Below are 20016 nucleotides of genomic sequence, written 5' to 3' on the forward strand. Positions count from 1 at the left end.
CAGAAGCGGGGCGCCGCGCGCGGCAAATGCATGCGCGGCGCGAACGCGGCGGTTGGTCCCGCCGCCGGTCTTACCAGTCGGCGCGAGTCCCGGAGACCCGGCGTCGGAGACCTTGCCTTCGGGGCGCCTCGCCGGGCGTCCTTCCCGGTCCCTCTGTGCCCGGAGCCTGGGGCCGTGGGGCCGTCCCTCCCGCGGCACGGGCGCGGGGGGCTCTGGCGGCTGGGTGCGCCAGCGCGGAACCGCGCCGCGGAGATGTCCTCGACGCCCGGTCTGCCCACCCCGGGGACCTCGCTGGTCCTGCGGGTGTCGTTCGTGGACGTGCGCCCTGAGGTGATCCCCGTGCAGCTCTGGGGGCTGGTGGGCGAGCGGCGGGAGGAGTACTTGCGCCTGAACCGGGAGATTCAGGAAGCGGCGGCCACGCGCCTCCCGTGGGCGCCGGGCAGCGCCACGGCCTCTCCGGGCGAGCTGTGCCTGGTGCAGGTGGGGCTCGTATGGCACCGCTGCCGCGTGGTCAGCCAGCAGGCGCAGGAGAGCCGCGTCTTCCTGCTCGACGAGGGCCGCACCGTCACGGCGGACGCGGGCTCCCTGGCGCCGGGGCGCAGCGAGTTCTTCCACCTGCCCTCCGAGGTGCTGGGCTGCGTGCTGGCCGGCCTGGTGCCGGCGGGCGGCGGCGGCGCGGGCGGGGGCGAGCCCCAGCCCTGGCCGCCCGGCGCCGTGGACTTCCTCAGCAGCCTGCAGGGCGGGCAGGTGCACGGGCGCGTGCTGGACGTGCTGCTGCTCCATCGCCTGGTCGTTCTGGAGGCGCCCGGGCTGTCGCAGCAGATGCAGGAGCTCAGCCTGGCGCGGCAGGTGCCCGACAGCCTATTCCGCTCGCTGCTCAAGCGCTACCTGACGGCGGCCGCTGCCGGCCTAGGCTCCGGGGCCCCGGTCCTCCCGCGAGTCCCTCCGAAGCAGGAGCACCCTGGCCTGGACTATTTCTACCCGCAGCTGCAGCTGGGCGTGACGGAGCCGGTGGTGGTGACCCAGGTGTGCCACCCCCACCGCATTCACTGCCAGCTCCGGAGCCTCTCGCAGGAGATCCACCGCCTGTCCGAGAGCATGGCCCAGATATACTGGGGTTCCACGGGAACGGGGGATGAGAACTCTACCAGTGCCACCCGGGAGGAGAGGGAGGAGAGCCCAGACAAGCCTGGCTCTCCGTGTGCCTCCTGTGGGTTGGACGGACATTGGTACAGAGCGCTCTTGTTGGAGACGTTTCGGCCCCAGCGCTGTGCCCAGGTGCTCCACGTAGACTATGGACGGAAGGAGTTAGTGAGCTGCAGCAGTCTCCGCTACTTGCTGCCCGAGTATTTTCGAATGCCCGTGGTGACCTACCCCTGTGCCTTGTATGGGCTCTGGGACGGTGGGAGAGGCTGGTCTCGGTCACAGGTGGGTGACCTGAAGACACTGATACTGGGCCAGGCGGTGAATGCAAAGATTGAATTTTACTGTTCCTTTGAGCACGTGTATTATGTCACTCTGTATGGAGAAGATGGGACCAACCTGAACTGTGTCTTCGGGCTACAGTCCTGTTGCCTGGCCGACCAATTCCTGCAGAGCCAGGGAAGGGAGGAGGAGGAGGAGGAGGAGGAAGGGGAAGAAGAGGAGGAAGAGGAGAAGGGACAAGCCACAGCTTTTCAGTCTCAGTCTCCTGCTGAAGAAGTGGATGAAGAGATTCCACTGCCGGCCTTAAGATCTACCAGGTTGAAGATAAACGCCTTCTATGATGCCCAGGTAGAGTTTGTTAAAAATCCGTCCGAGTTTTGGATTAGGTTGAGGAAGCACAACGGCACCTTCAGCAAGCTGATGAGGAGGATGTGCAGTTTCTATTCCTCAGCCAGTAAGCTGGAGGGGGTGGTGTTGAAACCCAAACCCAACGACCTTTGCTGTGTCAAATGGAAAGAGAACGGCTATTATCGGGCCATGGTCACCAGATTAGATGACAAGAGTGTGGCCGTATTCCTAGTTGACCGGGGCAGTTTGGAAAATGTGGATTGGTACGACGTGAGGATGCTGCTTCCTCAGTTTAGACGACTGCCAGTGTTGGCTCTGAGGTGCGTGCTGGCCGATATTTGGCCTTTGGGGGAAAGCTGGAGCCAGGAGGCAGTTTCCTTTTTCAAAAAGACTGTGCTCCACAAAGAATTGGTTATCCATGTCCTTGATAAGCAGGATAAGCAATATGTTATTGAGATTCTCGATGAATCAAGAACAGGGGAAGAAAACATTAGTAAGGTAATGGCTCAAGCCGGATATGCAAAGTATCAGGAATTTGAAACACAGGAGAACATTCCCGTAAGTGCCCATTCTCCAGGGCGGGTTTCAAACCATTTTCCTGCCGAGAATAACAAAATCTCTCCTGCCAAGAGGGGAGACGTAGAACAGAAGGCCCAGAGAGACAACACAACTAGCTCTGTTGCAGAAATTTTGACTGATCCGCCAGTCGCTGCAGAGACCCCGGCTGGACTAGTGGTGCAGGAGAAAGAAAAAAGAGTATCTGTTTATTCTCCTCTAGTGCAGAACTTCCTGGAAATTACGCCAGACTCTTCTTGTAAAGGAGAGGTGAGAGTCGGAAGTACAGTAGGAGTCAAAGTGTCTTCTGTTGAAAACCCTGGCTACTTCTGGTGCCAGCTGACCAGGAACATTCAAGACTTTAAAACTTTGATGTGTGATATCCAGGACTACTGCGAGAACACAGCTGCTCCTTACCAGGGGACCGCCCCCGCTTGTCTGGCAAAACGCACGGTAAATGGAAAATGGTCCAGAGCTGTGATCCGCGGGGCACAATCTTCACAGCGCGTCAGAGTAATGTTTGTAGATTATGGAGACGAAGATATGGTAGCTGTGAAGAATATTTGCTCAATTAGTGAAGAGTTTCTCAAGGTTAAGGCTCAGGCTTTTCGGTGCAGTCTTTATAATTTAATTCAACCAACGGGTCAAAATCCTTTTGCTTGGAATGAAAAGGCAATCCGAGCTTTTAGGGAATTTGTAGACAACGCATGGGAAGACAATCTCGAATTGAAATGCACAGTATTTGCTTTGGCTTCAGCGCATGACGAAGAGCTGTTTAACATAGTGGATTTGCTAACACCGTTTCAGAGTGCCTGCCACTTTTTGGTAGAAAAGAGACTCGCAAGGCCAGTGAAACTTCAGAAGCCCCTGGAGTCCTCCGTTCAGCTACATTCTTACTACTATTCGACACACGAGATGAAAATCGGAAGTGAAGAATTGGTGTATATAACGCATGTCGATGACCCTTGGACATTTTATTGCCAACTGGGAAGAAACGCAAATGTTTTAGAACAGTTGTCCTGTAATATTACACAATTGAGTAAAGTTTTGCCGAATTTAAAAACATCCCCCTTGGCCCCTGGAACCTTGTGCCTTGCCAAGTACACTGATGGAAACTGGTATAGGGGGATGACAATAGGAAAAGAACCAAAGAAAGTCTTTTTTGTTGATTTTGGAAACATTTATGTGGTAACCAGCGATGATCTGCTTCCGCTACCTAGGGATGCGTATGATGTCTTACTTCTGCCCATGCAAGCTGTTAAGTGTTCATTGTCTGACATACCCGATCACATACCAGACGAAATTACAACATGGTTCCAGGAGACTGTTTTAGATAAGTCATTGAAGGCTTTGGTGGTGGCAAAAGATCCAGATGGGAGGCTGATTATAGAACTCTATGACGACAGTATCCAAATCAACGCTAATATCAATGAGAAGTTAGGGTTACTTGGCTACAAGGGTGGGACAAGAAAAAAAGAAGAAAGCAAAGATCTCACCACCACGACAGAAACTCTTGAAGTAAAGAAGGAAAATCTCAAGTTGTCACCTACGGAGTATTCAAGTAAATCAGTAGAGAACTCTGCATTATGTAGCATGGAGATCTTGGGAGAACCACACAAATCTAAGACCAGCCCAGCATGTAGGGAAACCAAGCTTTTACGAAGTTTGACAAAGACAAACTTAGTCACTCAGTATCAGGACTCCGTGGGAAATAAAGATAATCAAATGTGTCCCTTCACAGCTGAGAAGAAAGAAGAAAGTTCTGCTGAGTCGCCTTTGAAAGCCACAAGACTAGAAGCTACCCTTTCAGAGAGAAACATAGGAGATTCGTGTAACAAAGATTTGCCTCTAAAATTTTCTGAGCTCCCTCAGAAGATTATAATGCCTGGCTTTAAAACAGTGGTGTATGTTTCCCACATAAATGACCTTTCAGACTTTTATGTTCAACTAACAGAAGATGAAGCTGAAATCACTAGTCTTTCAGAGAGATTAAATGATGTTAGGACCAGGCCAGAATTTTATTCAGGTCCACCTTTGCAGAGAGGAGATGTAACATGTGCCATTTTTCCGGAAGACAGTTTGTGGTATCGGGCTGTGGTCAGGGAACAAAAACCCAATGGCCTTCTGTGTGTACAGTTTATAGATTATGGCAATGTTTCTGTGGTCCATACTAACAAGATAGGTAAGCTGGACCTTCTTAATGCACTGGTACCAGCCCTGTGCATTCACTGCTCCTTGAGAGGACTTTGGGTTCCCGAGATTTTAAACTGTAAGGCAGTGACGCGTTACTTTTCCCGAAGGACAGATGAGGTTCAAATAAGATGTGAATTTATTCAATTCCAAGACAGATGGGAAGTTATTCTTGCTGATGAACATGGGATCATAGCAGAAGACATGATTAGCAGATATGCTTTCAGTGACAAATCTCAAGTAGGACTTTCTGACCAAATCATTAAAGGTGCCTGTTCAAAGTCTGTCCACAAAACAGACATTGGCACTTCACTGTTTCTTAACTGGTACAACCCAAAGATGAAGACGATAAAAGCATATGCCACTGTGATAGATGGACCTGAATATTTTTGGTGTCAGTTTGCTGATACCGAGAAACTTCAGTTTTTAGAAGTAGAAGTACAAACCGCTGGAGAACAAGTAACGGCTTGGAGAAGTTGTGTCCCATGCCCTCATATTGGAGATCCTTGCATAGTGAGATATAGAGAAGATGGGCATTATTACAGGGCACTTATCACCAATATTTGTGATGATTATCTGGTATCTGTCAGGCTTGTGGACTTTGGAAACATCGAAGACTGCGTGGACCCCAAAGCACTCTGGAATATTCCTTCTGAACTCTTGGTGGTTCCCATGCAAGCCTTTCCATGTTGCCTCTCAGGATTTAATATTTCAGAAGGTGCGTGCCATCAAGAGGGAAATGACTATTTTTATGAAATAGTAACAGAAGATGTGTTGGAGATAACAATATTAGAAATCAAAAGGGATGTTTGTAATATCCCTTTAGCAATCGTTGACTTGAAAAGCAAAGGCGAAAGTATTAATCAGAAGATGAAGAAATATTCTAAGATTGGCGTTAGTAACAGTGATCTGCCCTATGAAAAACATGACCCAGAGATAAAGGCAGCTCTTGGGTCCCTCGGTCCTGAGGTTGGATTTAAGAAACCAAGTAGTAAAGCTGGACAAGAGAAAGCCCTATATGTCGAGTACCAGACAGATGAGCTCTCTGAAAGAATTGAAAAAGATTTAAACATCACTGAAGCCAAACCAACTAAATTCTATGACCCTGACACTGACAACATTTTTGAAGCTTTCGAAAACCCACGCAAAGATAAAATAGGCATCGAGGTACTGGAAGGTAAAAGAGAGTGCCATCTGGTTGACGAAGCAAAGTTTGATGATAAATACCTCATGACGGGATTTAACACGTTACTTCCACTGCAGGCTAGTGAAACAAAGGAGATATTAGAACTGAACTCACTTGAGGTGCCACTTTCTCCTGATGATGAATCAAAAGAGTTCCTGGAGCTGGAGTCCATTGAGTTACAGCATTCTCTAGTTGGGGATGAAGAAAAAGAGCCAGGCCAGGTGCCTCCACTTGTGTCCCTCCCCCAAGGCTGTGACACAGAAGCCACCCTGCATCCATGTACAGCGCAGCTTCCCCTCAACTGTGAATCTGAGAAACAGCCGGAACTAGAATTACCCACAGCCCAGCTGTGTTTAGACGAAAAAATAAACCCTTTGTCTCTACGAGTCGGTCAGAGAGCCCAAGACCCCACGTGCGCTGAGGACGCAAGGAAGTCAAGTTGTATGGAATGTTTTGACGACCAGCCTAGGTTACCCTTGCACCTACACGGAATGAATTGCGATCCCAACAGGCAAGTTGAAATGAACATATATAAAGAAGAACTTACAGAGTACAAAAGCAGAGATGCCATTTCACCACTGACTTTGTTCTCCGAAGAAGAATCCAGAGACGGAAGGAACCGCAATAATGCTTTACAAGATCCTGTCTCAGGTATGTAATTCCTTATACTTTTACTTAACTTAGTGTTTTTCAAAAAATACCTACTTGTCTTAAAGACAATAATTCTTATTTACTTTTTGCCTTGTTTTTTTCTTAATTCATTTTTGGGGGAAAAGATTAAAACCTGAAAAGAGAATCAGATTCGGATTTCATGACGAGCATTTTAAGTGTGGGGAGATGAAGTTGCGAAATCAATGTAGAACCATACCTTGTAGGCTGGATGAAATGCTGCTAAATTATTAATTTTGTGTTGAAGAATAAAATGCTTAGAATCAGTGTTTCCAAAAAGTAATCATGTTTCAAATGTAAGCAAATAATCTTTAAAATCAAAAGTTCTGTTTTTTGTTAAGTCTTAAAAAAAATATGTTGTTCCTTTGCTAAGCACTACTGTAGGCGTGAATTGACGATAGGGATCATTTTTGCAGAGTTTTCAAATTTAACCATTTTGTTCATGTATGCATGCACTTGTCATTTATTTAGAAACCCCTAAACAAACACTAGATTTGGGGAGCTTATAGTAACCAAGCAAGAGACCAGCCATGAGTAAATATTGGAGAAAATTTATTATGAACTTTTTAAGTAAACTACATGTATGGCTGTTTTCTTTCTACTTAATAAGATTTAAAAGTTACATGAAATGGTGGCCCCTGGGTGGCTCAGTTGGCTGAGCATGCAACTCTTGATTTGGGCTCAGGTCGTGATCCCGGAGTCGTGGCACTGAGCCCCACGTCTGGCTCCACGCTGAGCATGGAGTGTGTTTAAGATTCTCACACTCTAAATTAAACAAGCAAACAAACAAACAAAACAAAGTTACACGAAATGCCTAACTTTTAGGGTTTGGGAAATAATCAATGTTAGACTTCTTATATGTCAATTTTTACTTATTATCATTATTATTATTTTTTTTTTTATCTGAGAGAGAGAATGTGTCCGGGGGGTGGGGGGAGGGTGGGCAGAGTGGGGGGGAGAGAGAGAGAACCTTAGATGGTCTCCATGCTCAGCACAGAGCTCGATCCCAAGACCCTGGGATCATGAGCTGAGCCGAAATCAAGGGTTGGATGCTGAACCGACCGAGCCAGCTGCCCCATATGTCAATTTTTAGATTATTAAATTTGAGCCATCGTACAAAATAGAGAAAACAGTAGTCTAGGGAGAATGAAAATCTCCCATATCACCATAAGCCTGCCACTATTAAAGCTGCAGTGCACTTTTTTCCTGTTGTCTTTCACCCTGTGTCTATTTACATACAGTTTAAAGAACTAAATAGAAATCATATTATCGGGGCGCCTGGGTGGCTTGGTCGGTTAAGCATCCGACTTCGGCTCAGGTCATGATCTCACAGTCCGTGAGTTCGAGCCCCGCGTCGGGCTCTGTGCTGACAGCTCAGAGCCTGGAGCCTGTTTCGGATTCTGTGTCTCCCTCTCTCTCTGCCCCTCCTCTGTTCATGCTCTGTCTCTCTCTGTCTCAAAAATAAATAAACGTTAAAAAAAAAAAAAAAGAAAAGAAAGAAATCATATTATCATAGTGTCAAATCCTGCATTTTAATCCCTTAAATATACTTTCAAAATATTTTAACTCTCTAGGATTCCATTCGGTGGCTGTACTACAATTCATTTAAATATTACCCTAGGTTTTTAGTCCCCCTTGCCACATTTTATTAATAATAAGTAATAGCTCTGTGATAAGAATGTCTACCAATTTGTAATATGCTGCTTCAGAAACAGCTGTTGTAACCATAGACCACATCGCATGTGGCAACAATAACCAGCTTCCAACAGTAAGTTTCGAAGTCAGGAATCAGATTCATTTTTTTTTTTTAATGTTTTACTTATTTTTGAGAAAGAGAGAGAGACAGAGTATAAGCGAGGGAGGGGCAGAGAGAGAGAGGGACACAGAATCCAGAGCAGGCTCCAGGCTCTGAGCTGTCGGCACAGAGCCCGACACGGGGCTTGAACTCACAAGCGCTGAGATCATGACCTGAGCCGAAGTTGGACGCCCAACCAACTGAGCCACCCAGGCGCCCCCAGATTCATATTCTTAAAAGACGCATCACATCATGCTGGTATTTTTTGAAGAAAGCGATAAGGAATTTTATTGGGAAAGGGCCCTGGAAGAATTTAAAATGAAATCCAGGAAAAGATACAGACTGAGACCATCCATGACATTGATTATACAGGAATAGTCAATGCAGATAAGAAAATGCTTTGCTTGTGTATTTAACATCAAGGGATTAAGAGGTACACGCTGAGTCTTTATTCAATTTGGCAGCTCAAGCAAAGAAGACCTACACTCTGGAAGGATTTGCCGTTGGATCCAAGTGTGTTGTGTGGTCAAGTCTAAGAAACACATGGTCTAAATGTGAGATTCTGGAAATAGGTGAAGAAGGCACAAGGGTAAGTGAAATGGAAGCACTTTATCTCAAAAGATACTTTGGAGACTGTTGAGGAAATTTTAGCCAACTTTACCAGACTAGAAAATGCACTTGAACAGACGTTTACCTGATCATTCCCCTTAAAGTTCGGTGCGAGTGCAGAACTCATCTCGAAGGTCAGATGTAAGCATCCTGGCAAGAAATCATCCCCGACTCTTGTATCTCCCTTGCCTCTGAAATCCTATCAGTCACCAAATCCTATCAGTCACACTTTCCACTTCTTATCACTTAGTTAAAACTTTTTACACCTACTGTCACTGCCTTGGTGTGAAGTCCCTTATTTTACAAGTGGATTACGCTATTAACCTCTTTTGGTTTAGTTCTTCTAGTGTTCCTTCAGCTGACTCTCTACACTACCAGTGTGACACTTGTCAGATGCAAATCTGACGACAGAATTCCTGTGTGTAAAACTCCTTGGGGACGTCCAGTTGATTGTGTTTCTCCTGTGGTCCCAAAAAACCACCTGTGTCAGAATCACCTGGTGGGTTTCTTAAGCAGTCGATTCCTGCACCTTGCCCTGGCTGGCTACTGCAGAATTTCTGGGGGTAGGACCAGGAATGAGCATTCTCTTACCATTAAAATTTGAGAGCCACTGGTCTAGGATAGAAAAGCCAAGCCATGCTCACTGACATGGCATGGTCCTCGAGGGGACCTGAGGTCTTCTAGGGCCGAGTGTCCGTATTCTTCTCCAGTCTTAGGTTTACTCCTTTATGTTTTGTAACTTATACTGGATGGGCACCAAATTGCTCGCTCTCTCTTATATAGATCATTCCACAGGGCTTCTTCAATATATTTAATAATGCAGATCCAGTCACTTGCATTCTATCCCCCTCCCATACTGGCTCATTTTCACTTTTATTTTTATTTTGTTATTATTTTATTTTTAGATAGGCCTTATTTTTGGAAGAGTTTTGGATTACAGAAAAATCCTGAAGATAGTACAAAGACACCTAATTTCCACTATTGTTGTTTTTTTTTTTTTTTTTAATTTTACATCCAAATCAGTTAGCATCTAGTGCAACAATGATTTCAGGAGTAGATTCCTTAGTGCCCCTGAGCCATTTAGCCCATCCCCCCTCCCACACCCCTCCCGTAACCCTCAGCCGGTTCTCCGTATTTATGAGTCTCTTCTGTTTTGTCCCCCTCCCTGTTTTTACATTCTTTTTGTTTCCCTTCCCTTATGTTCCTCGGTTTTGTCTCTTAAAGTCCTCATATGAGTGAAGTCATATGATTTTTGTCTTTCTCTGACTGACTAATTTCACTTAGCATCATACCCTCCAGTTCCATCCACGTAGTTGCAATATTTTTATTTTTTTGAGAGAGGAGAGAGTGTGAGCAGGAGAGAGGGACAGAGGGAGAGAAGGAATGAATCTTAAACAGGCTCTGTGCTCAGAGAGGAGTGCAATGCAGGGCTTAATCCCATGACCCTGGAATCATGGCCTGAGCTGAAATCAAGAACCAGACTCTCGCCAACTGATCCACCTGAGTGCCCCGATTTTCACTTATTTTTGGAAGATTTTCATTGCGTCTTCATTTTCGTTTTGCATTGCCTCTTCCAGGGAGCATTCACTAGCATTATTTCTAAATCTCTCCATCTCTTCACCCTCCCCACACACCAAAAACTTTATACCTATATTATATTCCCATTTCTCCTGCTACAGAGGTCTGTACTTACTACGATGTAATGATCTGCTTAGAGATCTGTTTCTCCACAAAATGTTGAGCTTCTTAAGATCTCATTTTTAGGGGCGCCTGGGTGGCGCAGTCGGTTAAGCGTCCGACTTCAGCCAGGTCACGATCTCGCGGTCCGTGAGTTCGAGCCCCGCGTCAGGCTCTGGGCTGATGGCTCAGAGCCTGGAGCCTGTTTCCGATTCTGTGTCTCCCTCTCTCTCTGCCCCTCCCCCGTTCATGCTCTGTCTCTCTCTGTCCCAAAAAAATAAATAAACGTTGGAAAAAATAAAAAATAAAAAAAAAAATCTCATTTTTAGCTACCTTTGATATCTAGGCATACTCAATATGTTTTTTGAACAGAAGTTCCATAGAGTTAAAAGCGTAAAGTTGAAGTTTAATAAAATTATTTTCATTGCCTTTTGAGGTATTTCGGTTGAAGAAGGATTGCTAGGGTCCATAAATCAGTTACAGTTTTTGGAAACTACCAAGTTTTATTAAATACCTTTTTTCTCTTGTAGGTTTTGAACCTTTCAAATGGTATGGAGGAGATAGTGAACCCTGAGAATGTCTGGAATGGCATACCCAAATTAGATAAGAGTCCATCTGAGGTATGGATATAAATACTAATTAATGAGAGCATTGTGTCTCATTTTGAAAGGTAATTTAAACTATTTCCAAAGCCCTTGTGTTTGGGAATAATCAAGAAAAAAGAATACTAATACTGGAATTAATGACAATGAAAAGCAGCAATAACAAAATCAGTGATTCTGGACCTTATGCCAAGTATCCCTTTGGGCAAACTGGTTATTAATGTTTTATACCTTGATTCGGGGGAGAGGGGGATTTTAAAAATGAAAATTGTTTCGTGTCTGAGATCTTTATAAAATACACCTGATGTAGAAAATCTGGAAAAATGGCAAATTTGAAACAAAGTATCTATCACCTATAATACATCTATCTAAGACAAAGAGCTTGATCGGTTTCATTTTATTTCATAATTTTTCTGTTTATATGGAATGTATGTATGTCATCGACGTATTTTGTGCATAATTGATTTCATTCTGCATACAGTTTTATATTTTGTGTTCTGTGTTCTATATTTTATATTTTGTGTTCAATTTCCCATGCCATTATAATATCTGGGCATTTGAGTTTATTCTGTTTGACATTTGTTGACGTTTTTACTTTATTTTATTTTATTTTATTTTATTTTTTAATTTTTTTTCAACGTTTATTTATTTTTGGGACAGAGAGAGACAGAGCATGAACGGGGCAGGGGCAGAGAGAGGGAGACACAGAATCGGAAACAGGCTCCAGGCTCTGAGCCATCAGCCCAGAGCCCGACGCGGGGCTCGAACCCACGGACCGCGAGATCGTGACCTGGCTGAAGTCGGACGCTTAACCGACTGCGCCACCCAGGCGCCCCTGACGTTTTTACTTTAAAATATGTATCTGATAGTTCCAATATCTGGTCACCTCAGGGCTTGCCATCTACTGATCATCTTGAAATATGATTAGCTTTTCCTAGTTCTTTGTATGTTGAGTAATTTTGGATTATGTCCCAAATGTTTTGAACATTATGTTGCAAGACTTTGGATCCTATTAAAATCTTCTAGAAAATATTGAAGTCTTTATTTTAGCAGGTGGTCAACCCAGTTGGGTTCATAGCACAAGTTCTGTCTCTCCTTCTTTGCTTGTGGGTTCCAATGTCAGTTTAGTTTTCAGAGACTTTGCTTTGGTGTTTGCATCCACCCAGAGCATAAGCCTCCCAGGGACTTAGGTAGCAGTTTATATAGTAGATCGGGTGTTAAAGATTGCTATGCTTAGTTGGTTCTCTTCTGCATATGCATAGTTGAGGGTTGACCTTGGGATTTATATCAGTTCATTTATAGTATTAGGGATTCATATTTTTCAATTCCTTTTCTCTCTGAGATTTCCTCCACACTTGCTGGCCTCAAGGATCTTCTTTATTATTACTATTATTATTATTATTATTATTATTATTATTATTTTTAATGTTTATTCATTTTTGAGAGACACAGAGTGTGAGTGGGAGAGGGGCAGAGAGAGAGGGAGACCCAGAATCTGAAGCAGGCTCCAGGCTCTGAGCTGTCAACACAGAGCCCGACGCAGGACTCGAACTCAAGAACTGTGAGATCATGACCTGAGCCGAAGTTGAGCGCTTAACTGACTGAGCCACCCAGGTGTCCCTCAAGGATCTTCTTTAATCCAGCTCCTAGGGGCCCTTTTTCTTGCTCCTCTAGACAGAGAGCATGTTTCTCTCAAGGTTTCCTTCTTTGCTGTCATGCAGTTCTGTTTGACTGAGCCTGCCTTTGGAGTGAAGCAGAGAGAGAAACAAGAAAAATCAAGGGGGGGGGGGGGGGGGGGGGGGCAGAGAACAAACAGCCCTTTTCCCGTTCCACTGGTCAGAGTCTTCTCTCAGACTTTCAGTTGGGGCTGCTCTCATGACAGGGTCAGAAGGTAAAAAAAGAAAAATAGTGAAGAGATTTCCCATTCATTCGTCACTTTCTAGCATTCAGGGGGCCTCTTTTCCCAATCTGCTGGCTAGAAATAGGGATCTCCCTCAGAGTTTTGCCATCCACACAGGCTGGGCAGCTCTGATTTGGTCCAGGCTCAAGTCAAAACTAAGAGACAAAGAAGGAAAAAAATAAGGAAAGGAAAGGAAAGGAGAGGAGAGGAGAGGAGAGGAATGAAGAGGAGAGGAATGAAGAGGAGAGGAGAGAAGAAGGAAGGAAGGAAGGAAGGAAGGAAGGAAGGAAGGAAGGAAGGAAGGGAGGAAGGAGGGAAGGAAAGAAACATCTGTGAATCCACCCCTGTTATGAGTCATTATTCAGGTTTTTACTTCAGTCCTCAATCTGCCTGTTCCTATTTACTTTTCAGAGCCCACGGTTACTTTTTGTATACTTTCCAGAATTTTTAGTTGTAGCAAGTATAAGAGAGGCAGGCTATATATAGTCAACTCACTCCATCTTGGCCACAGCCAGAAGGCCATAGTTGCATAATCTTATATGACACAAATGGTCAGTCATTTGTTAAACCATTTCTTGTAGTGGTGCACATTTAGGTCATTTGAAATTTTTCCACTGTGAAAAACCACTGAACATCTTTCTTCACCTTCTTGTATTAATTTCATGTTTTTGTTTACTTGTCAAAAATAACAGCTTGCTTCACTTAGGTTGCATAAGTATTTACTAAAGTTTTTCTTTTACATTCTGATCTTTTCCATTCATTACTTTTCAAGAATCCACAGCCGAATGCATAGATGTACACATATGGGATTCTATTTGGATAAACTACTCTATGCCTGCCAAATAGCGAACTATGTAAGGCAACTCAGAGTGTTCATAAAATAGTATAGACACAACTGGCTTTTACATCAGTTAGCAAATATAGAAGCTACTTATGGATAAGGCTTTACTTTTTAAAATTTGGTTCTTAATTTTATTTATTAAATGATCCTTTCCTCAAATTTGAAAGAACTCTTAGATATGTGTCTACAAATAAGCTGGTTTTCCTTTACAAGTGGATATTGTGAGGTATTAAATTATGCATGACTTTTTTGGTCAAGTCACTGTCATCTGATTGCATTTTTTAAGGATTTTTTTTTTTTTTGTATCTGAGAGATTTCATTTTATTGTAAGAATATGTCTCATGAATCAATTTCTGTATAGACTTCATGCATACACACAATGCTGTTATGTGTTGAAAGGAATATAGGAGAAATATCCCTCTTCAGTAAGTCGTTAGTAAAGGATCTGTGGCTCACCGTGGATAATGTGTTTGCATAGGAGCCCTTTGAGAAAGGCATCAGACACCAAAGTTGTGGGAGACTGGGAGCTGAAAATTGGAAAAGGCTACTTTACTCCCGGTATGGGACGCTCCAGTAGAGATGTTCCAGAGAAATGAGTATTGGAAGGATAGAAAATGTTCTTGGGTGATTCTTCACTACAAAATCAGATTGCCACACTTTCAAGAGGCTTAGTTTTTCACTGTTTACCATTTTTTTCTGGTTTATCTATGGTCCCTTTCTGATTTTAATCATTTTGTGTCTGTAACAAAGAATTGGTGGTAATCCAAAGGTTCCTTTTGTTAGGCTGTATTCCAAACAGTGGGGAAAGATCTCTACTTCATGTCATTGGATTAGACTACAATTGAAGGTGATTTGTGTCTTTAAAAGAAAATAGCTTTTTATCAACAGATTGCCAAGCCTTAAAGGTACCATTATTCTGAATCCTCAAACAAAAATGGTTTATCAATTTCCTTGGATGTTAGTAGTAGAAAATTTTTAGCTAAAAATGTTAAATGTGCATCTGGGAATAAAGAACGAAGAAGAGGATTTCTTGAAATATCATAGAAAATTTGTTTGTGGGTTGAATTAATCTTGAAAGTTAAGTTGTGAATATGATAAATTTATATTTTAAAGCATTTTAAAGAATTTTCTCAGCGTTGACTAGCTCATACATTCAAGTGACCTTCATATATTAAATGATCTCTCAGAATTTCTTTCTGGGTTTTTAGTTTATCTCGTGATAAGATTCAATTTGTTGGAAGTTACTGGTTATCGCATGATCTTGTTCATAAGTAGCACATGGTCCTTAGAAGTGAGGTGCATTGAGAGTGAAATCCGCTCTTGGTGGCTTTCCCATTATTTGAAAAATACATACTAGTGAAAGAGAATAAAGGACTGTTCAGTTATCAGCTTTACTAACATCATTCTAGAAAAATATAAAATATGCCAGTTATATATTTTAGAGAAACTTTGATAATAGGTAGAGTGTGAGAACCAAAATGCTAAATGACAAAAAACATTTCTGTAGGAATAATTCGCCATAGAATAATTCTCACCATTTTGAAAGGACATTAAATTTGTTGTGGTAGCACTCGTGTAGATAATTTTCTTGTTTTTCTTTCTCAACTTGAGGTTTCTGTCTCTTCTCTCTCTCTTTTTTTCCAGAAAAGGGGTCTGGAGGTGATATAGATTTAACTGTGGATCCATAGACGTGGCCAATCTGTCCGAAACTGCTCTTAAACATGTGGCATCTTGCCCAGACCGACAGAGTATTTGAGCAAGTCGAGAGCATATGATCACAAGAAGTTGTCATTTTTGAAAACTCTGATATGCACTGAGAACAAAATAGATCTCAGGGCCACTACGAAATGTATTTATAGTGGTTTTGCCGTACATATGGATCTGGGATCTTTCTTCTCCCTTTAAATATGTTATGTTTCTAATCAGTTAAGTGGATTTATTTTGCTAAACAATATGCTAACACATTACTCAAATTAAAAAAAAAAAAAAAAAAAACAACCCACCCCTATTTCTGTTTCTTTTGAATATAGTGTTTAAATTAAAATAGAAAATGCTAGGTTTATGGCAAGTATATTCTATGATACTACTTATAGGGATGGCTTTGTTAGCAATAACTCCTTCAGATTTTTGTTTTGTTTCTGAGCTTTGTCTTGTTGGTCTAGTTAACATTTGATCAATATTCTGTTTGATTTTGGAAGTATTCTAATATGACACAATATTTGAATAAAGTTTCTCCTTAAAGGTGTGGTAGTCTCATTTTATTAAAAAGGAGGGGCGCTGGGGTGGCTCAGTCAGTTAAGATGCCGATTCTTAGTCTTGGCTCAGGTCATGATCTCACAGTTCCTGAGATCAAGCCCCACATTGGGCTCTATGCTGATTGTGCAGAACCTGCTTGGGATTCTCTCTTTCCCTCTCTCTGTCCCTCTCTGACTTGTTCTCTTTCCCTCCCTCCCTCCCTCCCTCTCAAAATAAATAAATAAATAAATAAATAGACTTAAAAAAAATAAAAAGGAGGGGTGCCTGGGCAGCTCAGTCGGTTAAGCGTCTGACTCCAGCTCAGGTCATAATCTCACGGCTCATGAGTTCAAGCCCCGCATCAGGCTCTGTGCTGACAGATCAGAGCCTGGAGCCTGCTCTGGATTGTGTGACTCCCTCTCTCTCTCTGCCCCTCCCCTGCTCATGCTCTGTCTCTCAAAAAATAAATAAATGTTAAAAAAAATTTTTTTAAGTTAAAAAGGAAATATGGGGCACAGCAAAGGCAGTCATAAGAGGGAAGTATATAGCAATCCAGGCCTTCCTAAAGAAGGAAGAAATGTCTCAAACATATAATCTAACCTTACACCTAAAGGAGCTGGAAAAAGAGCTGCAAATAAAATCCAAAACCAGCAGAAGAAGGGAAATAATAAAGATTAGAGCAGAAATCAGTGATAGAAAAATCAAAAAAACAGTAGAACAGATCAACGAAACTAGGGGCTGTTTCTTTGAAAGAATTAACAAAATTGACAAACCCCTAGCCAGACTTATCAAAAAGAAAAAGGACCTAAATAAATAAAATCATGAATGAAAGAGGACAGATCACAACCAACACTGCAGAAATACAAACAATAATAAGAGAATATTATGAGCAATTATATGCCAACAAATTGGGCAATCCGGAAGAAAAGGATAAATTCCTAGAAACATATAAACTACCAAAACTGAAACAGGAAAAAACAGAAGATTTGAATAAACCCACAATCAGTTAAAATATGTTGAGTCCGTAATCAAAAATCTCCCAACAAACAAAGAGTCCAGGGCTGGATGACTTCCCAGGGGAATTCTACCAAACATTTAAGGAAGAGTTAATACCTATTCTTTTGAAACTGTTCCAAAAAATAGAAATGGAAGGAAAACTTCCAAACTCATTCTATTAGCCCAGTATTACCTTGATTCCAAAACCAGACAGAGACCCCACTAAAAAAAGAATTACAGACCAATTTCCTTGATGAACATGGATGCAAAAATTCTCAACAAGGTACTAGGAAAATGAATCCCATAATACATTAAAAGAATTATTCACCACAATCAACTGGGATTTATTCCCAGGCTGCAGGGGTGGTTCAATATCCACAAATCAATCAATGTGATACATCACATTAATAAAAGAAAAGATAAGAACCATATGATCCTCTCAATAGATGCAGAGAAAGCATTTGACAAAATACAACATCCTTTCTTTATAAAAACCCTCAAGAAAGTAGGGATACAAGGAACATACCTCAACATCATAAAGACCATATACAAAAGACCCACAGCTAATATCTATCATCCTCGATGGGAAAAAATGAGAGCTTTCCCCCTAAGGTCAGGAACATGACAGGGATGTCCACTCTCACCACTGTTGTTCAACATAGTACTGGAGGTCCTAGCCTCAGCAATCAGACAACAAAATGAACTAAAAGGCATCCAAATTGGCAAGGAAAAAGTCAAACTTTCACTCTTCACAGACAACATGATACTCTGTGGAAAACCTGAAAGAATCCACCAAAAAACTGCTGGAACTGGCCCATGAATTCAGCCAAGTTTCAGGATATAAAATCAACATACAGAAATGTTGCATTTATATACACCAATAATGAGGCAGCAGAAAGAGAAATCAAGGAATCTATCCCATTTATGATTACACCAAAGCCCATAAGATACCTAGGAATAAATCTAACCAAAGAAGTAAAAGATCTGTACGCTGAAACTATAGAATGCTTATGCAAGAAGCTGAAGAAGACACAAAGAAATGGAAAAACATTCCATACTCATGGATAGGAAGACCAAATATTGTTAAAATAGCAATGCTAACCAAAGCAATCCACACATGCAGTGCAATCCTTATCCCAACAATACTACCATTCTTCACAGAACTAGTACAAACAATTCTAAAATTTGTATGGTACCAGAAAAGACCCCAAATAGCCAAAGTAATGTTGAAAATGAAAACCAGAGCTGGAGGCATCATAGTCCCAGACTTAAAGCTGTATTACAAAGCTATAATCATCAAGACAGTATGGTACTGGCACAAAATCAGACATAGAGATCGTTGGAACAGAACACAAAACCCAGAAACGGACCCACAAATATATGGCCAACTAATCTTTGACAATGAAAGAGTATCCCATGGAAAAAAGACAGTCTCTTCAGCAAATGGTGTTGGGAAAACTGGACAGCAACATGCAGAAGAATGAACGTGGACCAGTTGCTTACACTATACACAAATAAACTCAAAATGGATGAAAGACCTAAATGTAAGACAAGAAACCATCAAAATCCTACAGGAGAAAACACGCAACCTATTTGACCTTGGCCACAGCAACTTCTTACTAGGTATGTCTCCAGAGGCAAGGGGAATTTTTGGGACCTTATCAAGAAAAAAAGCTTCTGCACAGTGAAGGAAACAATCAGCAAAACTAAAAGCAACCGATGGAATGGGAGAAGATATTTGCAAGTGACATCAGATAAAGGGTTAGTATCCAACATCTGTAAAGACCTTATCAAACTCAACAGTCAAAACCCAAATAATCCAGTGAATAAATGGGCAGAAGACATGAACAGGCACTTTTCCAATGAAGACATCCGGATGGATAACAGACACATGAAAAGATGCTCAACGTCACTCATCATCAGGGAAACAGAGACCAAAACCACAATGAGATACAGGTGTGAGGACACTTGTCAGAATGGCAAAAATTAACAACTCAGGAAACAATAGATGTTGGGAGGGATGCAGAGAAAGGGGAGCCCTTTCGTTGAGAATGAACACTGGTGCATGCATTCTGGAAAACAGTATGGAGGTTCCTCACAAAAATTTAAAATATAACTACTCTATGACCTAGCAGTTGCGCTATAAGGATTTTATCTAAAGGACACAAAAATGCTGATTCAAAGGGGCACATGTACCCCAATGTTTATAGCAGTGCTATCAACGATAGCCAAATTATGGAAAGAGCCCAAATGTCCATTGACTGATAAATGGATAAAGAAGATGTGTATATACAATGGAATATTACACGGCACTCAAAAAGAATGAAATCTTGCCATTTGCAACAACGTGGATGGAACTAGAGTGTCTAGTGCTAAGTGAAGTAAGTCAGAGACAGATAAATATATTTCACTCATATGTGGAATTTAAGAAACAAAACAGATGAACATGAACATATGGGAGGAAAAAATTAATAAGATAAAAACAGAGAGGGAGGCAACAATAAGAGACTCTTTTTTTAAAAGCGTATTTATTTTTTGAAAGGGAGGGAGGGAGGAAGGGAGAGAGACAGAGAAAGAGCAGGGGAGGGGCGGAGAGAGAGGGAGAGAGAGAGAATCCCAAACAGGCTCCAAGCTGTCAGCACAGAGCCTGAGGCACGTTCGAACTCACGAACTGTGAGATCATGACCTGAGTCAAAATCAAGAGTTGGATGCTTAACTGACCAAGCCACCCAGGTGCCCCAAGAGGCTCTTAAATACTGAGAACAAACTGGGGTTGCTGGAAGGGTGGGTGGGGGATTTATGGATGATAGGCATTAAGGAGCGCACTTGTTGGGACTGGCAATAGGTATTATACATAAGTGATGAATCACTAAATTCTACTCCCGAAACTAATACTACACTATATGCTAACTAACTTGAATTTAAATTAAAAAGAGAGAAGAAAAGAAAAATTCCCTGTAAACTCACATTAGCATCGTTCATGTAAAA

At 42.3% G+C, this 20016-nt stretch overlaps 1 protein-coding gene across 2 annotated transcripts in view; it reads left to right on the top strand.

Annotated features, from left to right (window-relative positions):
- LOC121029541 (mitochondrial uncoupling protein 4) overlaps positions 1–15799 on the top strand; it is a 56443-nt gene extending 40644 nt beyond the window's left edge. Inside the window, exons 9-12 of one of the 2 annotated variants that reach the window (XM_040473690.1) lie at positions 3965–6355; positions 8633–8757; positions 10985–11074; positions 15442–15799. In XM_040473690.1, coding sequence (XP_040329624.1) covers positions 3965–6355; positions 8633–8757; positions 10985–11074; positions 15442–15465 — 2630 coding nt within the window. In that variant the 3' untranslated portion in view covers positions 15466–15799. Of the gene's footprint in view, positions 1–142; positions 6356–8632; positions 8758–10984; positions 11075–15441 lie in introns of those variants that run through there. The other variant, XM_040473689.1, reaches the window with a different exon arrangement.
- The last annotated feature ends 4217 nt before the right edge of the window (positions 15800–20016 follow it).

Source organism: Herpailurus yagouaroundi, unplaced genomic scaffold (genome assembly GCF_014898765.1).
Source record: "Herpailurus yagouaroundi ecotype Mexico unplaced genomic scaffold, PumYag 139, whole genome shotgun sequence".
In the NCBI taxonomy this organism is placed as follows: domain Eukaryota; kingdom Metazoa; phylum Chordata; class Mammalia; order Carnivora; family Felidae; genus Herpailurus; species Herpailurus yagouaroundi.